General features: G+C 35.8%; 1 protein-coding gene and 1 pseudogene across 3 annotated transcripts in view; one reads left to right on the forward strand and one right to left on the reverse strand.

Moving 5' to 3' along the window:
• The window catches only part of Ano3 (anoctamin 3), a 245044-nt gene that overhangs the window by 162026 nt on the left and 58000 nt on the right, over positions 1-25018 (reverse strand). For all 3 annotated transcript variants that reach the window (XM_052726591.1, XM_052726589.1, XM_052726590.1), the window contains exons 2-4: positions 19394-19588; positions 13694-13765; positions 1448-1566 (exon numbers count right to left, since the gene is read on the reverse strand). In XM_052726591.1, the coding sequence (XP_052582551.1) occupies positions 1448-1566; positions 13694-13765; positions 19394-19588 (386 nt within the window). The remainder of the gene's footprint in view (positions 1-1447; positions 1567-13693; positions 13766-19393; positions 19589-25018) is intronic.
• On the forward strand, positions 1771-2643 carry LOC128102638 (prohibitin-2-like; annotated as a pseudogene).

Below are 25018 nucleotides of genomic sequence, written 5' to 3' on the forward strand. Positions count from 1 at the left end.
TAGATATTTTCACAAAGTCATTTCATGTTTTATGTCAAGCAGACAGTATGTTCAAAATTACAGATAAGGATAACAAGGTCATTGTGTATAATTAATATGTCCATGTCACTATATCTAATAATAAATGGAATTGGAAGTCAAATTATTTTAAGTTATATAGTATAAAACTATGTTAATATGTTAACTTTGTGGAGAAAAACATAAAAATGAAGGACTAATTCCAAAAAAGAATTACTAACAAATAACTTCATGGCTTATATTTGGTGTTTAAATAATTATGTCTGACAGGTACAGTGCCACAGTTTGATAGGAGACACATGCAGTATTCTATGGCTCTGTAGGGTAACTGCGGTTAATAATAATGTACTAGATATGCCGGAATAATCATAAGAAAGAATTTTGAATGCTCTCCCAATAAATAAATGGTAAATGTTCACAGTGACATTCAAATTACTATGTCATTAAAATATATACAGGAATTGAAATATCACATTGCATCCCATACACATAATTATGGACCTCAGAAGAGAGCATACTACTGCTGCATTTGTAAGCCAGTAGCATTCCAAATACTTATCCTTATACCCATATCTAAGTGTAGACTCTCATGCCTTATCAAAAATCTTTCTTTAGCAGACAGAGACCATTACAAAAAGTCACAGCTGATCAAAGTATAGAGAACAACTGACTCTGGGATTCACAGTCCAGACTGATTTCTACCTAAGGCTCAGGGAATGTCATATAAGAGGGTACAGCACAATTGTAAAACTCAAGGACAAGGAAATCTTCTGAAAGATTATATCTTTGACTTGCCAGAATAAGACTTGAGTGAAGAAATGCTATTTGGCATGCCACAGTGAATGGAAGAAATCTCACAGGACCGTACCCCTAGATGAAGAGCTATAGTCAATTAATGGCAATTATGAGAGGGAATAATCAGTTTTCACATAGCTGAGGCCTCTGATTATCCAATACCAAGTGGTCAGCCTTAAAAACCTATACATATAAGCAACACTAAATAGACTCAGAAAGTTGTGTTTATATTCTTACTCATTATATGTGTGTACATATCTCTGTGTGTTTAAGAAGAATAACTGAAGAAAAGGAGGTCATGAATTAGAGAAGGAAATGAAGGGACATGGAGGAGGTTTAGGAATTGGGAGGACAGTATAATTATATTTAATTAGAAATAAAATATGTTTAAAAATTAAAGAATAAATTAAAAAATAAAGGGGTAATTTTGGATCTGTTAAATAATAAAATAATTGCTTTATAATACAAATGATTATGTCAATAAACAGCTTTTCATGCTTGAATCCTTTAAGATACATATTAACTTACATGTCTTTATAGTTTTTCCAGCACAAATCCAATCATATAGACTAATGTTCAAATTTTTAAAAATTACATTACAAAAATTGTGCATAGATAATTCAGTATGAATTACCTTAGATAATTTTGTCTTCGATTCAGTCTTATCTTTGATAACAAAGTCATTAAGGAGACGAGATCGGTCATAGTTGGCATGTTCAGATTCGTCCATGTAATCCTTATCTTTGCCTAGAGCTAAAACAGAAAAAGAAAAAGTTATATGCATTTTTGTCTACTCATTTTATTCAGAAAATACCTCACTTAAAATCTGTGCTTTTTGGAGAGCACCGTGGTCCCTGATGCTCATGTACAGGGCACAGTCTCTAAACTGGAGTGGGATAGAAGTGAGTGGACACCATCTCCTGACCTCTGGTGTCAGTGCCTTCAGGATGATCAGATATGGCCCAGAACTTGAAGGACATAGCAGGATGCCTGTCCCTGGGGCTTTGGGGCACGGTCATGGCAGTGAAACTGCTACTGGGGGCCATGACATATGATATCTATGAATCCATGTTTACTTTGGAAGGTGATCATAGACCCATCTTTGTTAATAAGATTGGCTACATACAGCAGGACACAATCCTGGATGAAGGCCTTAACTTCAGGATATCCTGGTTCCAGTACTCTTTCATCAATGACATTTGGGCTAGATCCTAAAACAACTCCTCCATTACAGGCTCAAAAGACCTGTAGCTGGTGAATTTTTCCCTGCATGTGGTGTTTGACTCAAAGTTAAGGAGCCCCCCGCCTCCAGCATTTACCAGAGCCTAGGGTAGACCCCTAGGAGTGAGTGCTGCTGTTGATTGTCAACAAGAGTGTGATCTCCAGGTTTACTGCCTCACAGCTGATTACCCAGTAGGCCCAGGTATCACCCTTGATCAGAAAAGTGCAGGCAGAGCACACCAAGGACTTCAGCCTCATCTTGAGTGATGCAGTTATCACAGATCTGAGCTTTAGCCAAGCACACCCAGCTGTTATAGAAGCCAAACAAGTGGCCCTGTGGGAAGCCCAGTGGGCTCTGTCTTTGGTGGAAAATGCAAAGCAGGAACAGCAAGGGAAGATAGTGCAGGCTGAGGCTGCCAAGATGCTCCATGATGCACTGAGTCAGAATCCTGGCTACATCATACTCAGAAAGATCTGGGCCACCCAGGCCCTCTCTAAGAGGATTGCCATGTCACAGAACAACATGTTGCTGCTGTCAATCTAGTACAGAATCTACAGGATGAATGCTGTACTCTGGGAAGTGACAGCCTCATCAAAGGTAAGAAATGAGTGTGGATATCATGAGCACTACCTCCAGAGATGTAGATATGTTTCTTCTCCAGAGAAGCACGCCCCACCCCTACTCATGTGTCTTTGCCCCTATGCACCTGTCCTCTTGGATTAAGGATGACTGAAGATCATGCCTTCCTAAGGGCTTTCTCTCTCCTTGTATTGGCCCAGGAATGTTGAGGTAGTGTGTGATTCTCAGTGATTTCCTAAGGTATTGTCCCTTCCTCAGAACCGGGGGAGTTAACCACCATCCCATGAACTCTCACTCGGGAGGCAGAGCCAGGCAGATCTCTGTGAGTTCGAGGCCAGCCTGGTCTCCAAAGCGAGTTCCAGGAAAGGTGCAAAGCTACACAGAGAAACCCTGTCTCAAAAAAAAAAAATTCTGTACTTTTTATGTTTCTCAAGTTTAGTTAAACAAAATATTTACATAATGTCTATCCAAAGGATAAGCTCAAAACAATCATACAACTGCCTGCCCTTAATTACTGTTTTAATGCTGAAGCTGAGAATGACTTCCATGTGAACTCAGGAGCTCTGTGCTTCTTAATGTATATAAGACCTTAAATACACACCTAGAGCCATGAAAACTATTTTAGACATAGTGTATGACTTGAAATTTTAGGTGGAGATATTTGTAATGATTGAGTAGATTCTTGATGGGGGATGCGTTTCTGTATGCTGTGAAAATGTGTTGCTCTGATTGGTTGATAAATAAAGCCATTTGGCCTATGGCAAGGCAGCTAAGAGGCAGGTGGGAAATCCAGACAGAGAGACAGAAAGAAGATGGGGGCAGACACTGCTAGCTGTCATCATGAGAAGCCAGATGTAAAGTACCAGTAAGCCACAAGCTACATGGCAGGGCATAGATTTATAAAAATGGGTTAATTTAGGATATAAGAGCTACCTAGCAAGAAGCCTGCCATGGCCATAGTTTAAAAATAATATAAGCCTCTGGGTGTTTACTTGGGTCTGAGTGGTCATAGGACCAGGCAGGATACAGGAAAACTTCTGACTACAGATTCTTAATCACATTTTGATATTACAAATGCATTAATTTGGGGTTCATTGTCTTAAAATTTGAGAAGTTTTAGAAATCTGAGTTTGACTAAAGTGTTAAAGAAGTCCACAAAAGCAAACTATAAAAGATATGTTAACTAATATTATGAAGAATACAGAAATTAGGTGATTAAAAATTAATTGGCAAGAAAGTGTAAAAAATTAAAATGATTAGAATAATAAAACTATATTACATTATAAGATCAATTGCATAAGAAGATGTCTATAAGGAATAATTAACATAGATTATAAAATAGGAAATATCTATGATCGCTATTGCTACCATGAAGAACTATGGATGAATTTTACAAAATTCATATTTCATAAGATCAAATATCTCATTAAATGTTATATATTTAACCTTTTCAAAGAACTAAGAGTCTTGGAAATAATTATCAAAGTTGTTTATAGCAAACAAACATGAACTTGACATGAAGGACTGTACACAGTACTTTGAATAATTCAGTCAGTTGACTTACTACAGGGAAGAAAAGCAATGTTTCTCACAAAGAGACATTAATTTATTTAACTATTAACTTTAAATACATATTATGTTATGATGCATATGAAGCTACTATGATAAAAACATTAGTATAAGCTGTTTATGTATCTTATCTCCTAAGATACATTAAAAACCAGTTATGTAAGATGTTCTGAATATTTAATGGTTAAATTTGTCATCTAACCTAATTATGATTCCATGGACAGAAAAATGATCCTCTGATTGACAGTTACTATTTGCTCACAGCCACAAACTTTATATGCATTGCTTTCTTTAACTTAATAACTTTATGAAGTATATTATTTTTGCTTATATTTAATAAGTACATAACCTTAGAATTAATGATTATGTAAAGTTATAATGCTAATAAGATATGCATGAAATTAAAGTCTATGTATGATTTTAAAGCTGATATTTGTGAATATTAAATAATATTTCCTATACATTAAGGCAAACTACATATCATCAATTTAGTAATTAGTCATTAAGCAACTTCTCTAAGTAAAAGACTTAATATAATAGTAACAAACACAACTTTCCCTTCATAAAACATACATGAAAGAGAAGAAAACTATGTCATGTGGCTATGTCATTGGAGAAAATATGATAGGAGGGAAAGAAACAAGTGATAAAAGAAGTGGTGGTGTTAATTTAGTAAGTGGACAGTAAGGACCTTTAAATATAGATATGAAGAGGAAGAGCAGAAAGTTACCCATGAAAACTGGAAGAAGAGGTCATCCAGTGACAGCAATAAGTGCACATTGTAGACATGTCTCTTGCTGTTACACATGATAAAAGAAAGTTGCCATTTTAGACTTTATTTGAGAAATTACCAAATCCCTGGTGCCTTCAACTTGCCTTTTTGTTTGGACAGGATGGAGGGGCTAGTATGTGTGTTTCTCCTTGCCTTCCTGCCCCCATTCTTTTCTTCTTTCCCACATGAGACAGCAATCAGGATGCCCATGTGTGGTTAAACAGGAGAAGGTAAAAGATAGCTAACATTGGAGAGCTTGCACTGGCCAGTGGGTCAAAAAGATGCCCGAGGCCAACCTAGTCTTGTTATTTCCTCTTCTAGTGACATTTTCTCTCCATTCAATGGATAAATGTATTTAGCTCTGCAGTGTACTGGATGATTCCAGCTGGGATACAGCACAAAGCACAATAAATGTTCTTCCTACCTCAATGAACTTGACAGTGGTAAAGAACAAACAACACACATATTACAAACTAACACAGTCAATGAGAAATTGAAACTGGAGGAGAAGGTGGGAAAATAAATATTGGGTAGGGAAAGACTGTAATGTTTTTAAAAAGGTTGCCAAGAACTAACCCTGGAACAAAATGTCATTGAGAGAAGTGGATTTCTATGGAAGCAGGATACAGGCAAAGGATATTACTAAGGGCAGGTTCCTGAGGTAGAGTATGTCATCCTGCATGTTCACAGGCAGTGGTAGTGATGCTGCTGGAGAGGGAAAGAGAATTGCATGGCATGGTGGTGTGTAAGAGTGGCAGTAGAGGAGAAGGGTAGAATCTGTAGAGCTGTGAACCATTGGGCAGCTTTTATCTTTCATCTTAGTTAAACAGGGTGACACCAGAGTGCATTTGATTAGTAGAATGTCATCATCTCTATTTTAACAAAACCAATACGGCAAAGAAAAGAATAGAATGAGGTGCTAAAGGTAGAGGAAAAGAGACTAACTAAGCCCTTGTAAAGACTGAGGAGAGAGGATGTGTTTGTGTCAAGGTGTTAGGGATGCTAATACTTGTCAGATCAAAGAGTCATTTTAAAAGAAAAAGACAATTTTATTGAATATAGCATACATAAGAAATAAGTCAGTAGCAGTCTTGATAGTCATGTATTATTTTACCACATCTTTAAAATTCATGCTAGCAGCCTTGGTTTTAGCTTTTAGGATGTTGAAATCATAACCTGAGGTCGTTCATCTCATGTGGAGCAGAACTGGTGTGCATCTGCTCTACATTTATACTCAGGAATCCCAGACACTATGCATGTTACTGCCTCATGAAGAAAAAGGACTGCCATGCAGCACTCTGGAAATTTGGGAGCAACAGAAGATTCAAAGAAGGAAAAACGTAACATGACCGTATAAAAGTTTCATGCATTCATTAAATGTAAATGCTGGAAACACTAGATAGTAAATATAATCCTCAAATTGACAATGATTGAAGCATCAATCCAGAAAGCAAAGATTAAGTACAAATATATAACAGAAGGCATGAGATGAAGTTTCTAATATTTTAATTTTTATGTGACTTAATATCTGCTCTCACCAAGGGTTCAAAATGAAAATGCTATTGTTTCAGACCAGTAGGTACAATTATTTAAAAATTATGATTTGAATAAAAGTTTCCAGTCCTGGAGTGAGGATAATAAAACTGACAGAAATAGTTGTCTCCTCAACAAATATAAAAGTTAAAAGTTTTCTAAATTTGCCAGAGTCTCAAGTACCCAACTAGAAATTTATCAAAACATCACAATATAAAGGAGAGAAAAATATGTGCTCATAAGAAATTCTCTCTACTAAGTGTGCCCAACCTGTTGTCTCCAGACTACACAGAGCTACAAGTAGCCAAGTGGAGATATGAGTATAATCCAATACAAAATCCTAAATCTACTTAGAATATTGTGAGATTTTCATTTTGTGATTTTTCTAAAAGCTCACTTGAGCTTTAAGTACAAATTTTGTAGCGAATCATATCTTTTCGCAAATCAAAATTCTGTATGCCCATACCTTTGAGCAATTAAATCGAAACTATTGCCACCGTAGTAAACAGCACCTCCATTTTCCTCCATCTAAGAATGATCCTGACTTCTTGCTTGCTCTCTCCTCTAGCCTACGTTGGACTCCTTGGGCAAATCCTGTTGGCTCACTGTAAGGCATTGTTTCTTCACTTTGCTTTACTTTTAAGTAGGTTACAATTTAGAATAGAATATGCTTTTACCACTTTATCTTCACTTTATTTCACTTTACCACACTTAGTAATTTGTAAACCAATTTATTTTCTTTTTCCTTTAATGAGGCATTTGTGACGCTGGTACTTTTCCTTCTTATTTTTTTTTCTTCTTTTTGCTGACTGCTTTACTACTAACAATTAGAATAGAGCCTGAAACATAGCTACAATTCAATCAATGATTGATGAATAATGAAGTGAATTTAAATAGCCAGCAAATCTTACTTGATTTGTCAAGATACATCTAGAACTTTACCACTGTCAATACTTAGCTACTATCTTCTTAACCAAGGACACTGCTGTATTCTGTAGAATAGTCTATTTGATTTCCCTAAACAGCCTTCTGCTTCCATCGGTTGCTCATATCACATGGTAACTACAGGGATCCTATTGAAACCTGGGTAAAATCATGGTAAAGTTCTATTCAAACCTGTGGCTATATTGTACAGGATGGCTGTCTACTGCTGTCCATTCATTTCCTACAGCTCTATGAGTTCAAACCCTGCAGGGCTTTTATACTTGGGTCTTCTGACTCCCAAGAACATAATCCCTGGATCATCCATAGTGCTACTATCTGTAACCTCATCAGAGAATGTCTCCTCCAACATTATGTCTAACAGAGACTCTAATACTTCATTGTATCTCAGCAAGGCTTTAACATTTTTAGTTTTGTCATAATTTAATGACAAATGTTAATACACACAGAAGCATATATATATACATATATGTATATATATGCACTCTTTGTATAAATATATATATATATATATATATATATATATATATATAGAGAGAGAGAGAGAGAGAGAGAGAGAGTATATGATATATTCAGATATCTTTATGTCACATTTTAACATTTATGGACTAGATATGATATATAAACATGCTTTATGTACATATAAACGTGTTAATATCAACTATGTGGTTTTAATGTATTTTTATGTATATATATGCATATACATATGAGAAAGAGAGAGGATGGCTATACTTATTTTCTCCTATTGTAAGTGTCATAAGCACATTGTTTTTGTTCATTTTTACATTGCAATATTCACCTCAACATGCTCTGGGATTTCATGGATAGTTGAAAACTTGATAAGTGAATAATTTAGTTACATAAAATGTCTTAATTTACACTGACAAAACAGAAATGCTTTAAGTATAATATTAATTAAATATTTGGTGATTTTTCACATAATTATGTAAAATATGTCTTTTATTTTTTTTCATGCAACTTTTGCAAAACTATGCTGTGATGGTGAGTATCAAATGTCAACCTAACAGGATCTGGACTCCCTTGGAAGATGGACATTTGTTCACACCTGCAGAAGATTAACTCGATTACTTCAACTGATATTCCAAGACCCATTTTAATTATGGAGAGGATTATCTCATGGACAAGGGAAACTAGGCTGAATAAAATGGAGAAAGTGAGCTGGACACTAGTTTGCTGAGAGTATATGTGATGTTGATAGGTATGTTAAGCTACTAGTTCCCCGACTTTTGTATCATGATGGACTGTGTCTTGAGCTGTAAGTGAAAATAAACCCACCCCAAGTTGCTTTCATCTGAGTATTTTATCACAGTCCCAGGAAAAAAAAAATACCCAAGGCATGGGTTAAGATAGGATTAAGAGTGTAAAACACAGTATGAAAAGAAGGTATAATAGTTTATTTTAGATTTGGTATAGTAACTCATTCCTTCCCAAGCTCTAGATATTTTCTATTATTCTTACCAAGGGATGTTTGAATCATAACTGTCAGAATATTAAAATTGTCTTAAATTGGTATTTCTGCCAGTCTACATCTGTGGGCAACAATGGAGAGGACCATATTGTGTTTAGATTCCTGAAGCTAATCAAATCCCCTTTGCTAGTGGATCTCCTGAAATATAAATGACATCCGCCAGTGTGTTTTAGGTCTTACTAAAGACAGTACTATTTGTATTCAATCCACCTTGTTTGACAATGCATTTCTTTCACAAATGCCTATAATATCAATTAAATTTCAAATAAAAATATTCTATGAGTAATAACATTGAATTTTTGTATCAAACATCCATCATATTTTCCCCTTTATAAACTTTTTCTTCATATCGTAGCATTTCAGAAATTAAAATAAGGCTCACAATACACATATTTAACAAACATGGTAACTCTCCACTTTCCCCTGAAAGTTCTTAGTAATTTAATGGTACTTCTGGCAGTTAATTGCATCTTGAAACTCAGAATATGAAAACTTAAGAAAAAAAAATGACTTTCAAAGCGCAACTACAGAAGCCTCTGGGCCAGTGACACTTGATGACATTTGCCATAACCAATAGAACTCTTACTGCTTTTTCCTTCCCCAAAGGTCTAACAACATACACCCAATAAAAGAAGACAGTTTGAAATTTAAGAACACTTAAATCACATGTTGACGTAAGGAAGCTAATAGAGTGAGAAAAGTATGAACTGTAACTTAAAATCTAGGCTTTTTCACTTACTATTAAAATGACAGTGGGTTTGCAAGAGTCTCCTCATGTAAAATTGGGAGGTAATAAAATATTTATAGGGATTACTTCCTAGGACTAAATGGAATAATCCATGAAAAATTACTTGAAAACAAAGTATTAAACAAATATATATTCCTTCTGTTTGCTATTAATTACAATTCTAGTACTTATATATCTGTAAGATAAATGGCATTTGGATTTTCTTAAAAGGACTTATCTTTCATTTTCTAGCCTAAGTAGATGTCTATGATAAAAGAATAAATTTTACAGCCAGAACTGATATTATAATTTCAGTAGCTATCTTATTCCAAGTGCAATTATTTCTCATAATGTCATTTTATCTAATTATTTATTCTATTTTACCAAAGGTACAAGAGTGATGCCTGGGAGTGGATGAGGGTCCGTTTGGAGAATTTTGAATGTGTGAGAACATTATCAGTCAGTTTCCCTAATTTGAAACTTTTCTATTTATGTGTAGTTATAGTTTATCTAGGGTAAACAGAATATCTGAGAATGTATAATTAAATAATTATAGTAGATTAACATTTTCCTGCTTATAATTCACATGTCTTATCCAACATACATTGTATCACTTGACTGTCACAAAGAATCTTAATTCTATCCTGCTTGATATCCATAGTGTAAGAAGGGAATGAACAATGTCTTCATTTTACAACTCAGAAAACTGACGTACAGATGGAGAGAACCCAGGTAGTAAGATGTAGGATTGGTATACAAAATTACCCCCTTTGAATGATAACATACTCAATTTTTTTATCGTCCATATAGAACTTTCCTTGGATGATCCCTATATAGATTATTCAGGGATTTAATATAGTGATAATGAGGACACAGGAAGTAATAAAGATTTTTCTATTCCTGTATTTCTTATTTGTCTATAACCATATCTTATTTCTATACTGCTGTTGCAAGAGAGTTCCATCCAGACTATTGATAGTACTCAGAGAACCCTAGTATGCCTGTGCACCAGTGTTTACTCCACGTAACATCTTACCATATTCAGGGCAAAAATTTTCCAAGCATTTATTCCTAACAGGTTGTTGCTCATTTTTCCTTCTAATGAATGGCAAAGCAGCCAGTGGATGGTACAGCAGACTCTCTGAAAGTGTGTGGATACATCAATGTACTCAGACTTATTTCCACTCCTCACTCTTGTAACTGATCCTAAAATATTTTTGTGCATAAAATAGGTATCATATGCTATTCCTGATTATAGGGCTACAAATGCTAACATGATCAACAAGGTCTCTACATTTTCATCTCCAGTAGGGATCCCTAAATAAATCATGCAATTTTAAGTCACAATACCCGTTCAGAAGAAATGCTTTGGGACAGAAAGGGGAGCTGGTGTAGATCTGGTTTATTTTAATGTGAGGTTCTGAGATGAGAGCAATATTATGATGAATGAAAAACCACAAGAATAAGTTGACTGCAGCACTTTTATTGAAAAGAAGCATTAAAAACTGGCCTATATAGAATAGACCCAGATTTCACAGGGCCTCTGAAGGCCTGAAGTAAATTTATATTTTAAAAGTAATGGGAAACCCTGGAGAGACTGGAGCAGAAAAATAATGAAATTTAATTTTCCTTTCAGTATAGCACTGTGGAAAATAGACTATAAGGATGCAAGAGTTTGATCACAGAGTCTAATTAGACACCCATTGCACCAGTATAGCCAGGAAATCATAGACTAGACTATGTAAAAGAGTGAATGGGGTAAGCAGTGGTCATATTCTGAATGTGTTTTGAAAGTTGAACCAGAGTACCTGTTAATTAAACAAATTTGACAAATAACTTTAAATGTTTACCATAAATGTAATGTCACCACCATAAACGAAGATTTAAGAATAATTCTCTTATTTCTGTAATCTTTAAGTAGGTTAGAAATATTAGTAGGAAGTTCTTTCTTATATCATATTTGATATGAAATGCTTTCGGGAAACTAATAGAATTTGATAGAGATAATGTCAATGTAAGGAAAGCAAAATTACCATACAATCATTTAGCCATTTTACTCTAAGAAGAAGCAGCAATGACTACTCTGTCAGTCTGAACTACTGAGCTTGTAGAAAGCAAGTAAATGCCTTAACTTTTTAGTAAGACCCCTTACTAAGAGGCATTAATAACATTAACAAAATTTTGACATTACAATTTGATTAGATAAACACACATTTTGACTAGCTGAAGTCAAATATACTGGTTTTGATTAGATAAGTTTGTTTTCTTTCTAAGCTAATTAATTTTAAAGTTTCTAGGCATAATCAAACATATCAATGTTAATTGTCATATCCTTGTCATTTTCCAACATTAATGGGATTCCAAAACTAATGATTTCAAAATTGTAATTTTGTTGAGTGATTTATGTGAATGCATGGGTGAATAAATGAATAATATGACTGAATGTACTCTTGAACCCATGTGTGCACTTGTGTGCATGCACACACGTGTGTGTGTGTGTGTGTGTGTGTGTGTGTGTGTGTGTGTGTTTTATAAATACAGATGACAATGACATTCTGACTTTATGAGATGCTTCATGAAAAGCATAATTCAGCATTATGTCACACAATAGAATGGAGAAAACAAACAACAATAAGTTTTGAAAGTCTGGTTAGTTTTAACAAATCATTTCCCCAAGTATATTTTTCCATGCAGTTTTACTCACAGTTAGAAACTGAAAATATTACAGAATGAGTCTTATGTAGACATCACTATCTACGTTTTACCTTAAAGATCTTTATGCATATGATAGTAATGAAAGAGATGTTGAGGATTAAGACTCTGAAGGCAAATGCAGAAAATAAGACTGCTTAGCATTTGCAGCTGAAAATGCATTGCTAACATGCTCATGTTTAATTAATTATACTCAATGTTTCTTACTTCCTTTGACCTCCTTTCAATGATAAGGAAAACATCATATTACAGAGATCCATACAGTGGACTTTCTTTTTCATTTTTTGACTGTTTTATACTTTTAATATCATATTTACCATCCTAACTCATCTCAGATACAGGACTACTTTCATATCCACATAACTTTTTGTTTTATTTTTCCTTGTCAAGACCAATTTGTGCTGCCCAAACATCTTTACATGCTACAAAATGAGGTACTGTCGCAAAGAACTTTCTTGTGTTCTGATGGAATGTTCCTTTTGATGTTTTATGTGAAATGAACCAGATAATGTTTTAATTAGGAAATTAATAAGGTAGCCCTGTTTCTATGCCAGGTTAATTAAAAGATATTATGAAAACATGATTAATTTGTAGTTCTCGGAATGTTGTCACAACACAGTTCAAGGTAGTGCAAATGTTGAAATGTCTTGATAACATCTAAAGAATTAGAACAAGATAAAAATATTGGGCTAGACATTTTTTATCTTGGCTACATTTATGTTTAGCCAGGAAATAATAAAAAGTGTGGATATTCATGTCACCCCCTAGACAAATTAAACCTGATCATGTGTTGCTGGTGTGATCAGAGAATTTTAAAAGCCCCCAGAAGACTTCAATCTCTTCACACTTAATCAAAAAGGCAATGCAGACACATCAACAGTATTTTCATAAAGAAAACTCATGATCAGTATCTGTTAGTTACAGATTAATTTTGAACTTTATAGGAAAAGTATAGAAAAATATGTATATTATTCACTAATGGAGAACCAAGACAGATCTTTCCACTTTTACTAGCACAAAAGGAATTCAGTAGCAAAATTTGGTACATTTCATGGTATCAGTGTAAACATATTTATTTGTATAGAATGGAAAGAAATTCATAAGAAGTTAAAAGTAAAATTCACTGACATTTTGTTATAGTATCATTCACTGCAGTCTTATACTACTTGAGTTTTAACTTATGTGATAAATCAATTAATAATTATAAAACTCAGATTTTATATTCACTGTTCAAATTTTAAAGACCCAAAATGAACATTTTATGCAAAATTATTCTAGATTTGAAGAACATACTTTATATTTGGAGAGAGGAAAATAAATTGGAAATTAACTCACCCAAGCAAAACTCACTGAAGTCAGCAAAGGAACATTTGAGAGTAGAGTCTTTTTTACTCTCCTCAGAATTAACTGTAAAAAAAAAGACACTTTGTAATTTAGGGAAATAAATGCATAACTATAAAAATGCCTGATGTCTAAATGATACTCAATTTTAAAAAAATATTTTAAGTTAATGTGTTGAGATTTAAATTTTATTTGTCAATAGTCAAAATTTAACTTTCAACAAAACACCACCTATGTTACATTTTAACATGTTCATTCTCTTGAGCAATTAACACTATTGTAAATTACTGTAAGTTGACTACAATACAAAGTGTTGCTCTGTTATTGCAAAGAAAATATTAATATTCCCAAGTTGTCCAGAAGAAGAAAGAACTAAAGGGACTTTTTTTCCCCAAGCCGAACTGTTTCCAGGTTTATTAAAAATACTTTCCATAAACAATCCTGGTTTTTCAGGTAGGGCATGGGCAGACAATTATTAACAGTATACAAGAACTTCCAGATTCCCTTCTTGTATAGTCTACCAAAATCAGAAAGTCACTATAAAACCCAATGAGTTTTCATTCCATGCTTTGAAAAGGGGGAGAGCTTACAGTGAGGACTGACATTTCACATTGAGGATGTTGTTTAACAACTTTTCACAAGCAGACCCTGACTTACAGGAAATGAAGTGAACAGGGAAGAAGTATCAATCTGAAGATCCACAATCTTTTATAAAAAGGAACTGCTGCTCTTTTGAGGACACAATGATATCACTGCAAAGTCCAGACTGTCCAATGGACCCGCAAAAACAATTTTGGGTGTCAGGTTCCAGAAGGTCTCTAGTTTTAAGAGAAATGAGTCTATGTTGATGGTACAGGGGCGGGGGAGGATATAAAAATGAATTTAGAGTTTTCCCACACAAGGAATTTTGTGCCATGGTAGTCACGTATGTCAACATCAGGACGTCTCTCCTGAGAGCCAAGAGGAGTCTTTCAAAAGTATTAGGAAAAGACGTTTTCCAACATCAACCATCATCAATCCAGCTTGGGAGACATTTTGTTAGTGACACATGTTCCTCCCCGGCCCTAAACAATTAAGTTTCCTGTGTGCTAACAACATAGCTTAAAAAAAGAAAAATAAAACAAAATTCTGCATTTTTATAAAGACTCTTAATGGAATACATTTTCTTTTTTTTTTTGTGGTTTTCTAATGCAGGTTTTATTTGACAAAATAAAACCCCATAAAGTCATGCAACTAGACTCTTCTTACAATGTGTCTGTTCAAAACATTAACTTATATTGAAATACGTATCCTTCATTTTAAACAATTAAAGATTTTTTTCAAATCTCTATGAACCCCCAAATAATTTTTTTTAATTTGAATAAATTCTAGGTTAAATCTAAAGTTGCATTTCAAATATAACTCTTTTTTTATTAATTTATTTTGCAATACAATTCAGTTCTACATATCAGCCACGGATTCCCTTGTTCTCCCCCTCCCGTCCCCCTCACCTTCCCCCCAACCCCCCCCCATTCCCATCTCCTCCAGGGCAAAGCCTTCCCCACAGACTGAGGTCAACCTGGTAGACTCAGTCCAGGTAGGTCTAGTCCCCTCCTCCCAGGCCGAGCCAAACAATCCTGCATAGGCCCCAGGTTTCAAACAGCCAACTCATGCAATGAGCACAAGATCTGGTCCCACTGCCTGGGTGCCTCCCAAACAGATCAAGCCAATCAACTGTCTCATCCATTCAGAGGGCCTGATCCAGTGGGGACCCCTCAGCCATTGGTTCATAGTTCATGTGTTTCCATTCATTTGGCTATTTGTCCCTGTGCTTTATCCAACCTTGGTCTCAACAATTCTCGCTCATATAAACCCTCCTCATTCTCGCTAATTGGACTCCCAGAGATCCACCCGGGGCCTAGTCATGGATCTCTGCATCCAGATCCCTCAGTAGTTGGATGAGGTTTCTAGTACAACAATTAGGGTGTTTGGCCATCCCATCACCAGAGTAGGTCAGTTCGGGCTGTCTCTCGACCACTGCCAGCAGTCTGTTGTGTGGGTATCTTTGTGGATTTCTGTGGGCCTCTCTAGCACTTTGCTTCTTCCTATTCTCATGTGGGATAACATGGTATGTACTCACTCATAGCAGGATACTAGACATGAAACAAGGATGACTTGTCTGCTACTCACATCACCAGGGAGGCTACCTGGAAAACAGGACCCCAAGAAAGACACAGGGATCACCCAATGACAGAGAAATGGAATGAGATCTACATGAACAGCCTGGACATGAGTGGGGGTAATGAAAGGCGAGGGTTGAGGGAAAGAGAGCTTGGGGGAGCGGGAGATCCCAGCTGGATCAACAACAGAGAGGGAGAACAAGGAATAGGAGACCATGGAATACATTTTCATTGGAAAAACATCAAGAGGAGAATGGGAAAATATAAGCATCTATTGAATGACAGAGTGTGGCTTGATTTTATGATCAGGGGCTGTCTAAAAGTATATGATATGTCTTATATGAGTAAATGTGTGAACAAGAGTATGCCAGCTCCAATTTTTCTTCACTTTGGCATCTTTTTGGTATATCCTTTAAAATTCAACCCTGTTCTGCTCCCAACACCACCTCATCCTTAGGAATCAATTCTTTACTGTTTTGGCATCACCATGAATGAAAACAGTTGGTATTTCTTAATTTTAAATATATTAATTCCATAACAACTGGATTCATTGTGAAATTTTCTTACATTCCTGAAATCTTTTATCACGTCCCTCCCATTTCCATCTCTTTTACCTATCGGCCTCTTACTGATCCTTTTATTATTCTCTAATAGTCTGACTTCGACTTTGCGTTCCTGACTGTGCCTTCTTCTCCCAGATTCAAAGCACATTCTGTTTGTCTCTTTGAGTCTGGCCTTATCTCACTTAATATGAACATCTCCAATTCTATTCTTTTTCCTGAAGTGACAAGCATTCCATTCTCTGTCTTGATGGATAATATTCTATTGTGAATATAGTTCACATTTTGTTTACCCGTCTATGTATTGATGGGCATAAGATGGCTCTGTAAAAGCTATTATGAATGATGCATTAATATACATGGGCATGTAGGTATCCTTACTATATGCAGCCTTTGCTTCATTTAATAGCATAAAAATTCATTTCCAAAATGAATTTACAACTATTTTGCATTCTTAATAGTGTATAGAGTTCTTTGTTTACATATATCCTTTCCAAAATTTAATAGTATGTTTTGTTTAGTTGGTTTGTTTTGTGCCTCTCTTGTTTGGCTGATAGCCATTCTAAATGAGATAAGATGGCTTGTCTGTTTGGTTTTCTGTTTTGTTTAGATAGATTCTCACCCTATAGCCTAGATTGAAACAATTATATATCAACCATGCGGGCTTCAGACTAATAATCTGCCATTCTCCACATCCACAGTGTTAGGTTTCAGACACAGTTTACCAAGCCTGTAATTTGGTGGAGCTTTAAACTCAATTTCCTTGATGACTTCACTCATCAGATATTTTGAATGTACTTGTCATCCATTTACTCTTTAATTTATAAATTTTCTACTCAGTCTTTTGATTATTCAGATTATTTGTTCTTTATGTCTTTATTTTTTTCTTGTAGATCTTTATTCTGAAAATTAATCTTTTATCAGATGAGTAGCTGTCTCTTCCTTGTTTCTTCTGCTACGCAAAAGCATTTCAATTTGATGCAGGCCCACTTGTCAATTCTTATTATTTTCTGAGCCATTGGAATCATATCCAAATAGTCTTGAAATATTTTTAAGTGTTCTTATTTTTCCCTCTTAAGTTTCTGCTTTATGCCAAGGCCTTTGATCTATTCTGATTTGCTTTTTGTGAATGATGATACAGAGGTATAGAGTTTCTTCTGCATGTTATTTTTCAAGTGTTTGCTAATGATTCTTTATCTCCAACATCTATGTTGGCAACACTGTCAATGTAAGATGACTGTGGCTGCAGAGATTCATTAGTCCGTGTATTGAATACTGTGCCTGTGTCATGTTGTCTTTAGTACTATGGAAATGTAGTGTGACTTTGTTTGCCTGCTTCCATGTTGTCCTCCTCTATGGAGGACAGGCTAGCCTGGAACTCACTATATAGCCCGGTTTGGCCTCAACATCATGAACTTCTGCCTAAACCTGTTGAGTGCTGTGATTAAAAGCAATGCATTGAGGAACAAGAGGCAAAAATGGATACTCATCTCATTCTGATCCCAGAGCAATGATTTCACTTTTGCCCAATTTAATAAAATGTTATTGGTAGCTTTGCTGAATATAATTTTTATTACATATAGTCATATTCCTTATATTGCTAATTTCTTCAAGAATTTTCATGATGAAAGATTTTTGAATTTATCAGAGGTCATTTTTCTTTCTATTGAGAATATTTTGATATTCATGTCCTTCAGTTTTTTTTACCTGATATATTACATTTATTGATTTGTGTATGTTGAAATATCCATTCTTGAATCACTAGAATGAAATCAACTTTCAATCACTTTAGCTTGTTTTAAAATAATGTTTTTATTTATTTTTGAGAATTTCATAATATTGGTATTAATTCCCCTCCTTAACTCCTTCTAGCTCCTCCCCCACCTTTCTATCCAACCAAATCTATGTTCTTTCCCTTTCTTAAAACACACACACACACACAAAGACAAAAGTCCCAATTGTGTTGGCCAACTACTGTTTATGAAGCCCGCTTTGGAGTGTGGTTGATATACCCAGTGTCAGGCCATGGAAGAAAACTGATTTTCTGTCTCTCAGCAGGTATCAATTGTGAATAGTTTATTGGCTAGGGGTGAGACTTCAGGCTTTCTTTCCCTCTTGTGTGCTGAGATTTTGTCTGTGTTGAGTTTCTGTGGGCATTGTCCATGCTGCCTATCTTATTTTTTCACTCTCAGTATGTGTGTATATGGCAATAGTGTGAGATTCCTAATGACAGGAAGTACTAGATCTTATTTTGTATTCTGATGAGTCAGTCAATCTATACCTTTATTTCAGAATTAAAACCATTTATATGTAGCATTATAATTTAAACATATGTACTAATTGCTGGTATTTTGGGGGAGGGTGATATTTTTCCTGGTTGTTTAAGATGATATGTATAATATTCTTTCTCCTTTATTTATGTTAGAGAGTTGATAATTTACTAAATAACTACTTGATAGTTTTTATTATTACTATTGAACTATCTGTTTTTCTAGCAATATTTAATCTGTCCTGAGGTTTTATGTTTGTGTACATATTTCTTACTTTTGTGTACAATCCCTTTGAATGTCTTCAGGTGGTGCTTTTTAAAAGGAAATAGAATTCTTTATTGCTGACATATTACTGAATACAGTCTGTAAATTATTGCCATGGATGTTCTAACAACAGGGATATAAAATTGGGGGCATATGAGCTGGTGACTCACGAGCTGGCTTTGTCTTCCCCTTAGCACACCCTATATAAAGTTCAGATTCCCATGGGATAGGCAAGTTGTAAAGCAAGACAGAAATAAGCATACATCTAGCCAACAGGCCTTTCCTAGGACCCATATACTGTACTGACTTCTACTTTCACCAGACTCATTCCTAAAGAGTTAAATAAATACTAACCAAATGTAGCAAAGCAGGAAAGAAGCAATTATTGAAATGCCTTATTTTTTAAAAACTTAACATAAGATAATATAAACTGCCACTCACCATGCTCAGGCTTATCAGCAGAAAGAAATGTTACAGAAGTTGGAGCCTGAGATTCACTCTCAGTTGACTGGAACAGTGAAGCAGATTGGCTCAAGCTTTTTGAATGAGCATAGCTGTGAGCCAGGCAAGGCAAGGATCTCCGAGATGGTTTCAACGAAGCTTCTGTTGTTATCTCACTTTTGCTTACATTCATTCCTATAAATACAAAATGGTGACTATTAGTAATGGAATTCCTGTATCAGAGACCAATAAATAAGTTTTATAATGGTAGCTCCTGGAATATACTCTTAAAAAATAAAGAAAATCTAGATTTGAGAAATGAATTTGTTTTGTTTCTTTTTGTCAAGGGAAGAGTCATACAGATATGGCAATAAATAGCTTCTCATCAAGTTGAGCTTTCACTATTTTTGAGGGTTCTGAACAAAAGAAACTGGACAAGTACATACTCAGTTATGATGGCGATTACTAGGACTGTTAATGTGTAAAACTAACAGTTTAGGTTTGCAAGCAGAAGAATAAACAAAACCCAACACATCCAAATTAGTGTTATTGAAAAGACCCCATATTTGTATTCTATTTAAAAGCATGAGTGAAATAAACAGTCATCTAGAACTGGGATTAATGTAACACAGAATGGTACAAAAAAAAAGAAATGACCAGTGAGTAAGAGTTAAGAGGGAACATTACAATAGGTGTTTCCTTCATGAACAGAGCCTGTTCTGATGGCAGTAAAAATAGCTTCATAGAACTCTTCTTTTTAAAGTTTGCATTTTCCAGATGAATAAGGATGTTGAACATTTAAATAAAATTTATTTAAAAATTCTGTATACAATATATTTGGTCATCCTCCTTCAACTCCTCCCAGATCCTGCCCACCTCCTTACCCACCCAAATGCATTCCCAACCCCAGCTCTCTCTCTCTCTCTCTCTCTCTCTCTCTCTCTCTCTCTCTCTCTCTCTCTCTCTCTCTCTCTCCTTTCCTTTCTCCCTCCCTCCCTCCCCCTCCTCTTGTCTTCCTCTCCTTATCTCCCTCTTACCCCCATCTCGCCCTCTCTTTCAAAAGAAAGCAACATGAATAAGCTAATAAGCAGAGATTTTACATGATTATGTATTTGATACTATTATGCAAATAAAACATGAAAAGAAATGAATGTGAGGAAGAATTGTGAATTGATTGAAAGAACTTATATCCAATCTCTTAGCTTTCTAGGACTTTGTAATGACAATGACTGAAACATTTATTCTCCGAGAAATACTCTAAGCTACCATTAAAAATACCACATGCTCCCTCCAAATGAGGACCAAATATGGTTTAAATACTAAGATCAAGAGATAACATAGAAAAAAATATCTTCAAAGAATTTTGACTTCTGTAAATCATTATTTTGTGTAAGAACCTCCAGCACAGAACACTAAACTTTTAACTATTTCTCTGGGGCTTCTTTCAGAGCTGTCTATAGAAATAAGAAAAAAAAATAAGTAAACAAACAAATGTTCTTTGGGGAAAACTAAGGGAGATATGCAGATGGAAGCTGGGGATAGCTGAGAGTAAGAATACTGGATGAATAAATCTTCTGTGAATATAGTTGAGCAAATGTCCTTATAGCATGATTGAACATCTTTTGGGTATATGCCCAGGAGTGTTATATCTGGGTCTTGAGGTAGATTGCTTCTCAATTTTCTGAGAAACCTCCATATTGATTTTTCATAGAGGCTGTACAAGTTTTCACACTCACCAGCAATGGGAGGATAGTTTTCTTTGCTCCAATCCTCTCCAGCATGAGCTGTCACTTGTGTTTTTGGTCTTAGCCATTCTGACAGGTGTAAGATGGAATCCCAAAGTAGTATTGATTTGTACTTCCCTGATGGCTAAGGATGTTGCTCATTTCTTTAAGTGTATCTTAGTCATTTTAGATTTTTCTGTTGAGATTCTCTATACATCATTTTAATTGGATTATTTGGTATTTTGATGTCTAGTTTCTTGAGTTCTTTATAGTATTTTGGAAATTAGCTTTCTCTCAGATGTGGAGATTGTAAAGATCTTTTTCCATTCTGTGGGCTGCCATTTTTGTCCTTTGATGGTGTCCTTTGCCTTACAAAAGCTTTTCAATTTCATGAGGTTCCATTTATTAATTGTCAGTCTTAGTCTCTGCACTATTGGAGTTCTGTTCAGGAAGTTGTCTCCTATGTCAATGCATTCAAGGCTATTCCCCACTTTCTCTTCTATCCGGCTCAGTGTATTTGAAGATCTATGTTGAGTTCTTTGATCTCCTTGGACTTGAGTTTTGTGCAGGGTGATAAAGATGGATCTATTTGCAATCTTCTACATGCAGCTATCCAGTTATACTAGCACCATTTGTTGAAGATACTTTCTTCTTTTCATTGTACAATTTTGGCTTCTTTGTTGAAAATCAGATGTTCATAGGTGTGTGGATTTATATCTGGATCTTTGATTCGATTCCAATGATCTACCTGTCTGTTTTTATGCCAATACTATGTGAATTTTATTACTCCACTGCAGTAGAGCTTGAAATCTGGGATGGTGATGCCTCTGCAAGTTCTTTTATTGTACAGGGTTGTTTAGTTGAGTATTGTTCTTTCAAAGTCTGTAAAGAATTGTGTTGGGATTTTAATTAGGATTGCATTAAATCTGTAGATTCTTTTGGTAAGATGGCCATTTTTACTATGTTTATCTTATGGATCCATGAGTATAGGAGACCTTTTTTATCTTCTGATATCTTTTCCAATTTCTTTTTTCAAAGACTTGAAGTTCTTGTCATACAGGTCTTTCACTTGCTTGGCTAGAGTTGCACCAAGATATTTTATATTATTTGTGGCTATTATTGAGGGTGTTATTTCCCTGATTTCTTTCTCAGCCCATTTGCCTTTTGTATGTAGAAGGGCTTTATTTATTTATTTTACATCCAGGATGAAGTTTCCCCTCCCTCCTCTCTCCTCTCTTTTCTTTTGCTCCCTCCCAACTCCCCTCTGTTCCCACCCCCCAATCCACTCCTCTCTGTTTCTGTTCATGAAAGGGCAGGTCTCACCTGGATATCAACAAAACATTTCATATCAAGTTGCAGTAAGACTAAGCCCCTCCCCAAGTATTAAGGCTGGGCAAGTGATCCAGTATGAGGAGTAGGGTCACAAAGACAGTAAAAGAGTATGAGACAGCCCCTGCTTCCACTGTCAGGAGTCCCACAAGAGGAACAAGCTACATAACTGTAACATATATGCAGTGTATCTAGGTCAGTTCCATGCAGGCTCCCTGGCTAAAGACCCTATCTTCATTTTTTAATGAGTTTATTATTTAGCATTCTCTTTTTTAGCATGGAACATATTGCCTGAGGGTAGGATTCATGTTTATCTAGCTAATAAACATATACAGTTTGAGTGCCTGGCACTATGTCTCCATACATAATATCCAAATGAATATTTAGTCATACAGCAGTGGACAAGATAGGAAAAGCTCCATGATACTATAAGGACTAAAACTTCAAATGAACATGACCCATTCTCTCTGCACTATTCTGAAACCTAAGTGCACTATAGTCTGTCTTCTGGAATTCTACTTTAAAGCTATTTTAGTTTAAATATTAATTTCAGAATTTAAATAAGACACTAGCATTACAATTACAATAATATTGAGCTAGGAAGTGATTTGAATTACTTAGGATATTCTCAGAGAACTGGCTCTTGTTACACTACGCAGAAACTAAACAAAACACAGCAGTCAAGAGAAAAATTGATAGCATAGATTTTTTCCCATTAAGTTTCAATTTAGTCAAGTTTGTGCATACATTAGATGTAGTTCATAATCAGTATCCTTATTTATTTGGAACGTGTAATAATTTGTCCAACTTTATTTGTTCCTTGTTTTTACTTTTTACACTTGAAATTTTCCTATGATCTTCCAAGTGGGCCCCTATCACTGAGAAAGGCTTATTCTCTTAGGAAGCAGTGGTTATGGAATGTCCTGGGCTTCTGTATACTTAGTAGGTTGTAGCTATTCAAGTAATAGGATGTTTTTCTCTAAGAATCTGAGCAATCTCAAGGCAGGAATCAACACATTCACTTCCTTATCTGCAAAACTCAAATAATAATACTTACCTCATGAGATTATAAGAGGAAAATTTAAGTAACTAAATAAATGAAACATGTTAGGAAAATGTGTGGCACATAGCATATCTCTATGTTGATATTTTCATAGCTGAGCCAAGGATACTGTGCATCAATATAGTACATGGCCTACTGAGTAAGGACTGGGAAGCTTTTGAAATTTTACACCATGAATAACAAGCAATTCATTTTCCTAAAACATTCGTGTCTTTTTATTACAGACACACATAACAATGAAAATTACACTCAGATTCTTACCTCTTGCTGTAAAGAAGTTAGCATAGATTATATAGACTTGTGGTTTTCTATACATGATTTATTGCCCATGCTTGATATGCGATTGATGTTAAACAACTTTACACTTGTAGTAATTGTCATGTTTTCTAGTGATAAAAAGTGTTTATTGGATGGCATGACTCTACATGGAAAACTGATACATGAAAGTATCAATTTCTAAGGGATTCTATTGTAGCAGAAATGTGGTTTTAGCTATGAACAAAAATATAAATGTCTTAAAAGGTTGAAAGTACAGCATAGCTGCACAGTATATAGTTAGTATTTTAAGGCCCTAAGCCAATCCCCAAAACATTGACACATGCATATGCTCACATACACACATTTTAAAAAACTTACACCATCCAGGACCCACTCTGTACTTTCCAGACCTGTGAGGTAAAGCACTCAGATAGCTCCTCCCCACACACCACAAGGTCTGGGGAGTCATCCTGGCCAGGGCTGCTACTGAGGGCTGTATTTGTCTATGGCCTTTTGGCAACTAGGGTGATGTCCATTGCTCCTATTACCACCAAGGGCTGTGTGTATTCCCAGGTTCTGTTCAGTCACCTGGGACCACGTTGGTTTCCAAGGGCCATGTTGCAACCAGTGCCATACTGATCTGGATGGCCTGTGCTGCCATGGGGGTCATGGTGACTTCCTGAGCCCCAGCTGCTGCAGAAGGCCATGTCTGGGTCTGTGATCCTACTGCAACTGGTGTCTGTGATGATGTCTATGGCCTGTGTTAATACAGTGGGTGATAGGAACCACATGTGTGGAAATCTGAGGGTTGAGCTGAGCTAGCCCTGCCCTTTTTGCCCTGGGATAGTAGGCCCAGCTCTTTGCTGGATACTATGGCAGACGAGTTGGCCCCACCTCTCAGGGGAGAGCTTAACTCCCCGCCACCACACCCTGGAACCCCACCCCTCACCATTGGTGTGCAAGTCACCAGGACAGCACACTAGAGTTGAACCTATTGTCAGGGACACAGGTGAGCCTACTCTGAGGGTGGTAAGGGCAGTCGAGTTGACCCTGCCCCCCTATCTGTCATGTGGTGGCATGGGTGAGGAAAAGATGTCTTCCCCACCCTGCCCCTTACTATCTGTAATAGGCAAGAGAGCTGGCCCAGGGTCATGAGAGTGAGAGGGCTATTCCTGCCCCTCAACAGCTGCTGCACACAGGAGAGCGGTTCCTGCATACTCCTGGACAACACGCTAGAGCTGACCCTGAGGG

This window comes from Peromyscus californicus, unplaced genomic scaffold (genome assembly GCF_007827085.1).
Source record: "Peromyscus californicus insignis strain IS unplaced genomic scaffold, ASM782708v3 Scaffold_7__1_contigs__length_154581171, whole genome shotgun sequence".
NCBI classification, from domain to species: Eukaryota; Metazoa; Chordata; class Mammalia; order Rodentia; family Cricetidae; genus Peromyscus; species Peromyscus californicus.